Here is a 12,977-nt window from a genome sequence, read left to right as displayed (position 1 = left end):
GACCACTGGCTGACGGGACAAAGAAAAGTAGATGTTGATGATATAGATATATTGATAGAATAAATACATATATAAATAAAAGATAAACAAGTAGATAATAACGTGTTCTGTGACGGCTGGTTAATGTAAAAATAACAGAAAATATGGAATAAATTAATTAAATAAATTGATGGATAAATGGTAAAATAAATAAATAAAAGCAAGTACTACCAATAATTAAATAGACAAATTGCAACAACAACAACAACAACAACAAGGCTCCTTATCATTATTATTATTATTATATTTTTTTCTTTTTTACTTCAGTAAGAACTAGTATTTTAAAAGACCACATAAATTACTAGTCGTATTCTCGTGGTTGTCTTTATCCACTAATAATGAACACTCTGCATTTAACTATCACTACAATCATAAACACATCCCATCTTTCAGAATCTCAACTTCCACTGGAGCAGATTAAGACGAGCCGAGACAAGGGGAAACGATTTACGCTGCCAACCATCTCTGTCTGCTGTTTGCCTTACGCTTTGACAGACAAGTAAGGGACATCTGGTGCGTTTCCATGATGCTAGAGATAGTTCAACAAAGATTCTGTATTGTTAATTGGGAAAAACATCCAAAACATCCAAAACACTTAATAATCTGGCAAATCATCTCTGCGGTATTTGAAAACAGTCTGGATGAAAGAACAAAGCACTTATTTTTAACACGAAGCAGTGCAAGTCTTCTGGGGCATTTCCATGATTCCAGTGATAGTTTAATAAGGATTCTGTAATGATATTAGGGGAAAAAAAAAACATCCATTAGAACTTAACTATTAATACTTATGGTCTTTGAAAGCAATCGGCGGTAGTCAAAAAAAAAAGTCTTCTGGTTCGTTTCCATGATCCCAGTAATATTTTAACAAGGATTATGTGCCGTTAATAGAGAGAAACACCCAATAGAATCTGACCAATCATCTCTGTGGCCTCTGAAAACACTCCTGATTGAGAGAAGAAAGCGTTTATTTTGAACACGCGGCAATTCAAGTCTTCTGGGGCGTGTCCATGATTCCAGTGATAGTTTAACAAAGATTCTGGGGACAAACACCCTTGAGAATCTGACTAATCATTACGGTGGTCTTTGCAAACAGTTCGGATGAGAGAACAAAGCATTGATTTTTAACAGCGCAAGTACAAGGACTTTTGGGGGTATTTCTACGATTCCAGAGATATTAACAAAGTTTATGTACAGTCAATGTGAAAAACACCAATGAGAGGCTGACTAACCATATCTGTCGCCTCTGAAATTAGTCCTGATGAGAGAACAAGGCGTTTCACAATACACATTCAGCTACACCTACTCAAAAAGTATCGTTGCACATTCAGCACGATGGAAATTGACGTCAAGGACGGATCCACTGACAGCAGACTACTCATGTTGGCATCCCTGCGTGTTTGGTACAGCTGCCCCTGCATCAGTCAAATGCGCGGCACACGTGAATGAAGCAATAGTGTTTGAGCTACCACAGTGACGCTTCATGATACACAGGGCACTTCTAGAAGCCCTGTGTTGTTAAGGGGTTGTTAAGGGTGTTTTTACTGTTTTAGTGACAGGTTTGCAAAATTTCTACATTATTTAAAAGAGAAATAGACTTGAGAACACACCTAATAATCATCATTGAGACCTTTAAAAATAGTCGTGGTGAGAAAGCAAAACGTCTCAATATACGAGGAATAGTGGCGGATAATTCATCACAGACGCTTGCCAACCCTGCCGAGCCTACCGGGTTGTTTAATGTGAGGTTCGTCGGACCCCACTGTAATGATCATTTTTTGAGCGTGTGTACATTTTGCTACCACTGTAAACACATCGTATCATCAGCTGACGTGACATAACGCACGGAGGAACCCGCAACATCTTATCTCGAGTCTGGCAGCAGCTTCTTCATATTATGTTATCATATTATCACTAGAATCACACACACACACACAAAAAAAAATAAAAAAATAAAATAAAATAAAATAAAATAATAATAAAATAATAATAAAATAAAATAAAATAAAAAAAAAAAAAAAAAATATATATATATATATATATATATATATATATATATATATATATATATATATATATATATATATATATATATATATATATATATATATATATATATATATATATATATATATATATATATATATATATATATAACAATAGTAATGGTAATAATAATAGTGATAATAATAATAATAATAATAATAGTAATAATAATAATAATAATAATAATAATAATAACAATAATAATGACAATAAAATAAGTAAAATAATAAAAAAATAATGATAATAATAAATGAATAAATGAATAAAGTAAATAAATAAAGTAAATAAATATAGAAAGAAAGAATGTGGAATTTCAAAACCATAACCAGTATCACTAAAAATCACAAAGAAAGACACACACACACACACACACACACACACACACACACACACACACCTATGAACACTACAGACAATATTTTGAAACCCCTTGGACTCTGACAGGAACCATTTCAAAGCCCACAGAAATAATTAACCCGTTTGGCCATCACTATAATCACGAAAGCAGACTCGAAGGCCCCTCATCATTCAACTTAGCCACCGCATGTTTAAAAGATTAGAAATACGACGCGGAAGTCTTTAACAATGCAGTCAATGATTTGGTTCAATAAGTCTTGCATATTAAGGTTTATGTAACGAAAGACAACTCATCCAGACTGTTTTTCAGAGGCCACAGAGATGATTGGTCAGATTCTCATGGATGTTTCTCCCCACTAACGATACAGAATCCTTGTTAAACTCTCCTCCTTCACGCCACTCTACTGCACCTGACACCCGCACACCCTTCGCTCAAAATTCAAGACTTTCATAATTTTTTTGACCTGTCTTTAGTGACCGCAACCTGTGTAGACCTACTTTTTTTTTTTCATTTTTCATTTTTTTTCTTTTTTCGTTCTTTTTTGTTGCCCTAAGTCAGCGCCCCTCTTGCATGAAAAAAAAGGTAGTTTTAAGAAAGAAGGGTCAGAAAGTGGAAACTAAACTTTGGAACTTGGTTAAAAATTACAGAAAAAAATAATAAAGGAGAGAAAAAATAGTGGGAAATTAGCAAAAGAGATCAGTATCATCTCTGTATCTTGTCCTATCGCTCCAATCCCTTCTCAGAATCCCCCTAAGCGAAGGTGCCTCTGGCGTTTTGCCTCTGCTAGTTGGGGGGACCTGAGGAGGTATTTTGCTGATTTTCCTTGGAATGACTACTGCTTCCGTATCAGAGACCTTTCTTTGTGTGCTGAGCGCATAACAGAGGTGATAGTGTCTGGCATGGAGGCGTACATTCCTCACTCTTTTTCTCGACCTAAACCTTCCAAACCTTAGTTTAACACAGCTTGTTCTCGTGCTATACATGATAAGAGAGGTGGCCCACAAAAGGTATTTAAGCCTTCCATCACCAGAATCTCATGCACTTTATATTTCTGCCCGGAACCATGCGAAGTCTGTTCTCCAACTAGCCAAAAACTCCTTCATTAACAGAAAGTGTCAAAACCTTTCAAGATCTAACTCCCCTCGTGACTTCTGGCATCTAGCCAAAAATATCTCCAATAACTCTGCTTCTTCTTCTTTCCCTCCTTTATTTCAACCAGATGGCACCACTGCTATCACATCTATTTCTAAAGCTGAACTCTTCGCTCAAACCTTTGCTAAAAACTCTACCTTGGACGATTCTGGGCTTCTTCCTCCCTCTCCTCCATCCTCTGACTACTTCATGCTACCTATTAAAATTCTTCGCAATGATGTTTTCCATGCCCTCGCTGGCCTAAACCCTCGGAAGGCTTATGGACCTGATGGGGTCCTTCCTATTGTTCTCCGAAACTGTGCCTCCGTGCTTGCACCTTGCCTAGTCAAAAACTCTTTCAGCTCTGTCTGTCAACATCTACCTTTCCTTCTTGCTGGAAGTTTGCCTACATTCAGCCTATTCCTAAAAAGGGTGACCGTTCTAATCCCTCAAATTACTGTCCTATTGCTTTAATTTCCTGCCTATCTAAAGTTTTTGAATCTATCCTCAGCAGGAAGTTTCTTAAACATCTATCACTTCACAACCTTCTATCTGATCGCCAGTATGGGTTCCGTCAAGGCCGCTCTACTGGTGATCTTCTGGCTTTCTTTACTGAGTCTTGGTCATCCTCTTTTAGAGATTTTGGTGAAACTTTTGCTGTTGCCTTGGACATATCAAAAGCTTTTGATAGAGTCTGGCACAAAGCTTTGATTTCCAAACTACCCTCCTACGGTTTCTATCCTTCTCTCTGTAACTTCATCTCAAGTTTCCTTTCTGACCGTTCTATTGCTGCTGTGGTAGACGGTCACTGTTCTTCTCCTAAATCTATTAACAGTGGTGTTCCTCAGGGTTCTGTCCTGTCACCCACTCTCTTCTTATTATTCATTAATGATCTTCTAAACCAAACTTCTTGTCCTATCCACTCCTACGCTGATGATACCACCCTGCACTTTTCCACATCTTTTCATAGACGTCCAACCCTTCAGGAGGTAAACATATCATGCAGGGAAGCCACAGAACGCTTGACTTCTGATCTTTCTAAAATTTCTGATTGGGGCAGAGCAAACTTGGTATTGTTCAATGCCTCAAAAACTCAATTCCTCCATCTATCAACTCGACACAACCTTCCAGACAACTATCCCCTCTTCTTCAATGACACTCAACTGTCCCCCTCTTCTACACTGAACATCCTCGGTCTCTCCTTTACTTATAATCTGAACTAGAAACTTCACATCTCATCTCTAGCCAAAACAGCTTCTATGAAGTTAGGCGTTCTGAGACGTCTCAGCCAGTTTTTCTCACCCCCCCCCCCCCCAGCTGCTAACTCTGTACAAGGGCCTTATCCGTCCATGTATGGAGTATGCTTCACATGTCTGGGGGGATTCCACTCATACTGCTCTTCTAGACAGGGTGGAATCAAAAGCTTTTCGTCTCATCAACTCCTCTCCTCTAACTGACTGTCTTCAGCCCCTCTCTCACCGCCGCAATGTTGCATATCTAGCTGTCTTCTACCGCTATTTTCATGCCAACTGCTCTTCTGATCTTGCTAACTGCATGCCTCCCTTCCTTCCGCGGCCTCGCTGCACAAGACTTTCTTCTTTCTCTCACCCCTATTCTGTCCACCTCTCTAACGCAAGAGTTAACCAGTATTCTCAATCATTCATCCCTTTCTCTGGTAAACTCTGGAACTCCCTGCCTGCTTCTGTATTTCCACCTTCCTATGACTTGAATTTCTTCAAGAGGGAGGTTTCAAGACACTTATTCATCAATTTTTGACCACTGCTTTGACCCTTTTATAGGACTGGCATTTCAGTGGGCATTTTTTTTATTAGATTTTTGTTGCCCTTGGCCAGTGTCTCTCCTACATAAAAAAAAAAAAAATAATAATAATAATAATAAATGAATAAATAAATATGAAAAAATATAAAAAGATAAATAAAATGAAAAATTAAATTAAATAAAAATAAATAAACAAAATAAACGAGATAAAAAAGGAGTAAGAAGAACTGCATTGGGTGGGGGACTGGGAAGAAAAGTCAATAAAAATCTCAATAAAGGAAAAAGAGGAGAAAAAATTATTGGAATGGATGAAAAGCTGAAAATGAAACTAAGCAAGAGAAAAAAAAAAAATCGAGCGAATAAGAACAGAAGAAAAATATAATTCGGTAAGTAAGAAAAAAAAAAAAAAAATGGAACAGGTGAGAATTAAAAAAAATGAAAATAAAAGAAATGGTAAAAAAAAAATAAATAAAGCGGGTTAAAAATAGGAAAGAGAATAATAATGAAAGAAAGAGAATAAAATAAAAAAAATAAATAAAGGGGAAAAGAAATGAAATGGATGACAAATATGAAAAAAACTGTTATTTTTTTTAGGGAGGCAAGAAATGAAATGAGCAGGAAAAAAATCAGAAGCAAAGGAAATGTAAAAAAGAGAAAAGAAAACGGAATAGGTGAAAAAAAATTGTAAAAAAAATATATAAAAAAGGAGAAATGAAACTGGTGAAAATAATGAAAAGAAAGCTTAAAAAATACGAAAACAAAAAAAGAACAAAAATGAAATGAGAGAAAATAATAAAATAAAACTAAAATCCAAGAAAATAGAAAAAAAAAGAGAAGAGAAACAAAATGAATGAAAACAACAAAATATAACAGAAAAAAACAAAGAAATAATAAAAATGTAGAAAAGAAGCAGAATAAGTGAGAAATTGGAAATAAAACTCAATAAAAATCAAGACAATTAAACAAAAGAAGCCAAGGAGATGCAATGCCAAGGTGAGCCGAATCAGTAAGTTGGTTAATTTGGTGAAGGGGAGAGGAGCGGCATCAGATGGCGCCGCGCGTATATCACAAAGATACTGGAGGAAGATTACACTGTACAAGCGACGTACTGTTAACCATACAACTATGCACACAACGAAACAGATCAAATAAATGACAAAATAAATAAATATATATATATATATATATATATATATATATATATATATATATATATATATATATATATATATATATATATATATATATATATATATATATATATATATATAACCAAATAAATAAAGAAAGAAAGAAAACAGAAGTAAATAAATTATCCTTGCAATTAAATTAGATACAGAAAGTCATATCACACTTAAATTTAGACAAACAAGTGGTCCCATACAATTAAACCAGATAAAAAGAGAAGTCCATGCATTTCAATTAGAAAAGAAGAGAAACTTCACACTTGTATCAGGCAACACTGAAGTGAAGTGTTTGAAAAAAAAAAAAAATTCTTTGTATTCTCTTGTATGGCGCCGCAACAATTGGGGTCACGTGGCGAAAAGTCTTACATGAAAAAAAAAAAAGACAAAATAGGAGTTCCTGTGTTTATATCAGACACAAAAGGGTTCCCTGCACTTATTGAATCAGAACAGAAAGAGTCTACGTACACTTGCATGACAAAAAAAAAATAAAAAATAAATAAATAAATAAATAAATAAATAAATAAAATGAAATAAATAAATAAATAAATTACTAAATAAACATATAAATAAATAAATAAATAAATAAGTAAATAAATAAATAAATAAATAAAAACTGAAAAATAAATGGACAGATGGACAAATAAACACATAAGTCTGCCATGGTCGCCTGCGTCTTCAGGGGCGCGTGAGTGAGTGAGCATAACATTTAAAACCAAGTATGGATACAACTTACATAACCTTGTCATCAGGCGTGTTAGCGGAGAGGTAAGGCTCCCACAGGCCCGCTGCGCCATCACCTGTGCGGGGAAGAGAGAGGTGATCATTTGTTGCCTTTAAGTACCACATTCTGAAACACTTCTGCGCTGTACCTCCACTACTTTCAAGTGTTTTCAAGGGATTTCAAGGGTGTTTTTACGGTTCTAGTGACAGATTAGCAACATTTTACATTCCAAAGGCTGTAATTGAAGTGACGCGGGTTTTTGGGGATGTTTTTTTACGGTTCTAGTGACAGATTAACAAGATTTCTACATTGCTAATAGGAGAAATATTCGTAAGAACCTGGGTAATCATCGCTGTGGCCTTTGAAAATAGTGGTGAGAGGGCGAAGCGTTTCAGAATGCGGGCCTACGCAACCTCTCCCCACGACCCTCACCGCCAGCAGGGAGTGAGACCAATGATCTTAAATACCTATCTCAGTCAACTAATGCCTCTCTTTCACCTTCCCATAAGGACCTGCACAACCAACAAGAAAGAGGACCATAATCTGAAACACTTCTACCCGCACCTATACCACATTCAAAAGGCTCTAGTTAAAGTGGCAATAGTTTCTGAAGGTGTGTTTACGGTTCTAGTGGCAGATTAGCAAGATTTCTACAATATTTAAGGGAGAAACACTCTTGGGAGCCCGACTAATCATCAATGTGGCCTTTGAAAGTGGTCGTGGTAGGAGGGCAAAGTGTTTTAGAATGAGGGTCTTTCTAACAAGTTATATGGGTTTTCAAGGGTGTTTTTTATAGTTATAGTGACAGATTAACGTGGCATTATTATTATTACAAATTATTATTATCATTACAGATTATTATTATAGATTACAGTAACATTATTAACTGGAGAAACACTCTTGAGAACCCGGCTGATCATCTCTGTGGCGTATAAAAACAAACCTTATCAGAATTACATGTGTTTAAAAATACTGGGTACTTCAGTTTACATTTCTTCACTCTTTGATCACTGTGGGTTCTTCTCAGTCACATATAATGGAATGGTGGGTCTTTCTAATAAGTTATATGGATTTTGAAGGGTGTTTTTACAGTTATAGTGACATATTAACAAGATTGCTACATTATTAACGGGAGAAACACTCTTGAGAACCTCACTAATCATCTCTGTGGCGCATGAAAACAAACCTTATCAGAATTACACGCGTTTAAAAATACTGGGTACTTCAGTTTACATTTCTTAACCCTTTGATCACCGTGGGTTGTTCTCAGTCCTATACAATGGACTGGTGCAAACGAAGAACATGATTTTAAAAGGCAACATTCTTCTCACTCACATGAAAAGGTCGTGCATGAATTTTTATCATGCAAAGGACAAACACTCAGTAAAGTTTTCGTGCCTACCACTAAATTTGTGCTTAGTAATACTGCTCAAGGCTGCTTAGATTAGATAGCGTGTAGCTTTAGTGGCCACGGACGTCACTCAACAATATAATTAGAGGTGCGTGGATCAAATTGCCTAACAGAGGTATTCAAGCGGAGCGAGGAGTGTGACAAGGCATGACAAGAAGTAATGGGTTGAAGTTTAGTAAAGTTTGAATGTATCACTTCTTATGCTAGACACGTAGATCAAGATATTGCCTTACAGAGGGATTTAAAATGGTGCCAGGGATGTAACCAGGGTAACTAGGGCAGGACAAGAAGTAATAGGTTCCTGTTTAGCAAAAATTTGAACCTGTTATTTGTATTGTTAATAATAGTCTCCCCAGGGATGTCTATATTGGTTGATTGGTTGTTTATCGTCAATGTTTACGAATACTCATTAGGCTCTATCTCTGACACAATGCATTCATTCCCAGGTCCATTAAGTAAAAGTTCTTACATGACCTTAATAATAATTTGTCATCGAACTTGTAGCAGATAAAGTGTGTTGTGAATACGTCATACATTTACACTTATCTAAAAATGGATACAAAACAGTTTTATTCTCACTTTGGTGCATTTTACAGTAAATCTAATAGCAGAGGTGTTTAAGTGGCGTGAGGGAAGCAATCTGGATGACTGACGAGATCCCTAAAGTGAATAGTATAAGGAATAACTGGTTCAAGCTTAATCAAATTTAAACCCTTTATGTCTTATCTTATCTTAATACTCTCCCTAGGATGCATTTATCACCTATACCTTTTGTCGTATACCTGCTACAGATCCTCTAGTATAACACAGGGATTTTGTCTCTATCAGGTTAAAAAAGGTAGATCAAGGGATGATTTAATAGAGACATTTAGGCGAGGTGATGGGTGTGGCTGGGGTGACAGACAGGCTCCTTATGGTGAGAAATAATTAGTAACGGGTTGCAGGTTAATCAAGTATAAATCTATTAATTCTTGTCTCATCCCGTCACTCGTCCTAAGAATCTTGCCTCTATCATCTTTATTGTTTCCATTACGCCACTTAAATACCTCCAACTTATTCCCTCTTACAGGAGCACGATGAGTTGACCTATAAAGTTAAGCAGAAGGCTCTCTCCCTTAGTTCTTATCCTGTACTAATACTAAGGATGTCTATTATCACCTATATCACATCCCTTATAGCACTTCAACACCTCTACCACGCCCAGTCTTACAAGAACACAAGGAATCCACCAGTCACACTAAGCAGAGAGGCTCGGTAATCAAGTCTGAATATATTGCTTCTTATTCTATCCCATCACTCTTGAATCTTGTCTACATCAACTCATTATGTCTATCAGGCCCCACAAATACCTCTACCAGATCATTTCTTACCATAACACAAGAAAATTTTTTATCATTCAGACTAAACAGAATCAAGTTTGAGCCAGTTACGTCTGATCTTATCCTGTCATTCTTGTATCTTGTTTTATCATCTCTGCTAAATCATCACTTCAACATCGCCTCACCCACTCATACATGCAGACAAGGAATCTACTAAAGGTTCCATAATGAACTCTGAAACTATTACTATTCTGTCACTCGTGCTTTGTCTGTATCACCTTTTACTGTTTCCCTTGCCCCACTCAATCACCTCTGCTAGGGCCCCTCTTCAAAGAACACGAGGAATCTAAATATCGAAGTGAAACATGAAGGCTCGGTAATTAAGTATAAGCCCATTTCTTCTCATCATATCCTATTGGTTGCCTTATCCTCTCTATATCACTTTCATGACGTCCCTTATAGATAGATAGATAGATAGATAGATAGATAGATAGATAAAATAGAAAGATAGTATATAGATAGATAACTTTATTGTCAATTTGCAACATAACAAGGTTTACCAGTTGAAATTCTTTTTGGCTATAGCTCCATCGTAAAACAGTTGACTAAAAGGCAGTTTTCTACTACAGCATAGCGGACTAAAAACACAAAAGAATCACAAGGATAATCACAGTTACATATAATCTAATGAATCACACACTTACTGTTCTAATTAAAGTGATTAAAAAGTACAATACTCTTTGGTACAAACGATTTCTTCTACCTGTCCATGCGTTGAGTAGTCAGAGCTAACCTTCTGCCACTCACACACCTCTGGCACACACCGCCTTACAAGAACACAAGGGAATCGATCTATTGAGTCAAACAGAGAGCTTCCCCGTATTAGTTCTTATCCTATACTATTACTAAGAATGCCTATATCACCTATATTTTAACCATTTATCTCCTTACTCCACTCAAACACCTCCAGCAGATTCTCTCTTATAAGAACACAAGGGATTCTATCTATTAAGTCAAACAAAAAGGTTTTCTATGTTATTCATTAGCCTATATTAATACTAAGGTGTCTTTAATACACCATCACTTTTGTTATACTTCTTATGCTTCATTTAAATACCTGGACCAGATCCCTTCCTATAAGAATACTTTATCTACCGATCAACTAAACAGAAAGCTTTGCCCCGTCACTATACGCCAGACGGAAAAGCTTTGCCCTATCACCTATACATTAAACAGAAAGCTTTGCCCCATCACTTATATACTAAATAAAAAGCCTTACCCTATCACTTACACACTAAACAGAAAGCTTTGCCCATCACTTACACACTAGATAGCAAGCTTTGTCCATCACCTATACACTAAACAGTAAGCTTTGCCCATCACTCACACACTAGACAGAAAGCTTTACCCATCACTTACACACTAGACAGAAAGCTTTACCCATCACTTACACACTGAACAGAAAGCTTTGCCCATCACTTACACACTGAACAGAAAGCTTTACCCATCACTTACACACTGAACAGAAAGCTTTGCCCATCACTTACACACTAAACAGAAAGCTTTGCCCGTCACTTACACACTGAACAGAAAGCTTTACCCATCTCTTACACACTGAACAGAAAGCTTTGCCCATCACTTACACACTAAACAGAAAGCTTTGCCCGTCACTTACACACTGAACAGAAAGCTTTACCCATCTCTTACACACTGAACAGAAAGCTTTGCCCATCACTTACACACTAGACAGAAAGCTTTGTCCGTCACTTACACACTGAACAGAAAGCTTTACCCATCACTTACACACTGAGCAGAAAGCTTTGCCCATCACTTTCACACTAGACAGAAAGCTTTACCCATCACTTACACACTGAACAGAAAGCTTTCCCCGTCACTTACACACTAAACAGTAACTTTTCCCCCGTCATGTCAGTCCCACCTGTTGTGTGAGGGGTGAAACTCTTGGCCACTACCTTCACCTGGCACTGCGGGTGGCGGCGTTGTATGGCCAAGGCACTCCCTACCCCATTCACGCCGCCACCCACCACTACCACGCGCACCATCCTTCCTGCACCGCTGCTCGATCACGTCTCCCGCTGTGATAGAAGCTCCAGCGGAATAAGTGCTGGCATATGCGCGCGTCAGTTTCGTCGCGATGCTTACTGGGATAAGAGGCGGGTTGGGGGAAATACGGTAGGCACTCAAGGTCACTAATTATGTTTTCTAAAGCGCTGTTACATAAAGGCGACACTCCCTTGGCACTGTTAAGACTTCGTGTCGCAGCACCTCTTGGCACGCTATGTGGAGTGTGGTGTAGGTTTCAAAGGAAGGTGAATTAAGTGTTTTCGTTAAGCTTGATCTATTTTTGTTTTTCAGATTGTTGTGATGTTTGGAGTGTATGTGTGCGTTTTGTGTGTTTGCGAGGGATTGGTTGACTGGTGGACTGGCTGGGTGACTGATTGAATGATTGATTGAATAGTTGACTGGTTGATAGAATGGTTGACTGGATGATTCACTTGCTAACTTACTGACTGACTGACTAATTGAATGAATGTTTGATTGGTTGGCTGACTGACTGACTGACAGAATAACTTACTGAGTAACTGACTGACTAACTGACTGAATGAATGAAATCGTACCTTCAACTGATTTAACAACAACAACAACAACAACAACAACAACAACAACAACAACAACAACAACAACAACAACAACAACAACAACAACAACAACAACAACAACAACAACAACAACAACAACAACAACAACAACAACAACAACAACAACAACAACAACAACAACAACAACAACAACAACAACAACAACAACAACAACAACAACAACAACAACAACAACAACAACAACAACAACAACAACAACAACAACAACAACAACAACAACAACAACAACAACAACAACAACAACAACAACAACAACAACAACAACAACAACAACAACAACAACAACAACAACAACAACAACAACAACA

The 12,977-nt window shown here is 37.0% G+C and overlaps 1 protein-coding gene across 1 annotated transcript in view; it reads right to left on the bottom strand.

Moving 5' to 3' along the window:
• Positions 1-12,104, bottom strand: part of LOC135112315 (D-aspartate oxidase-like) — a 23,928-nt gene extending 11,824 nt beyond the window's left edge. Inside the window, exons 1-3 of the mRNA XM_064026648.1 lie at positions 11,928-12,104; positions 7,271-7,334; positions 1-9 (exon numbers count right to left, since the gene is read on the bottom strand). The exon at positions 1-9 is cut by the window's left edge and continues 186 nt beyond it. Of these exons, the coding sequence (XP_063882718.1) occupies positions 1-9; positions 7,271-7,334; positions 11,928-12,051 (197 nt within the window). The 5' untranslated portion in view covers positions 12,052-12,104. The remainder of the gene's footprint in view (positions 10-7,270; positions 7,335-11,927) is intronic.
• Positions 12,105-12,977: the final 873 nt, after the last annotated feature.

Source organism: Scylla paramamosain, chromosome 23, assembly GCF_035594125.1.
Source record: "Scylla paramamosain isolate STU-SP2022 chromosome 23, ASM3559412v1, whole genome shotgun sequence".
In the NCBI taxonomy this organism is placed as follows: Eukaryota; Metazoa; Arthropoda; class Malacostraca; order Decapoda; family Portunidae; genus Scylla; species Scylla paramamosain.
This window is presented reverse-complemented; position numbering and strand designations above follow the sequence as displayed.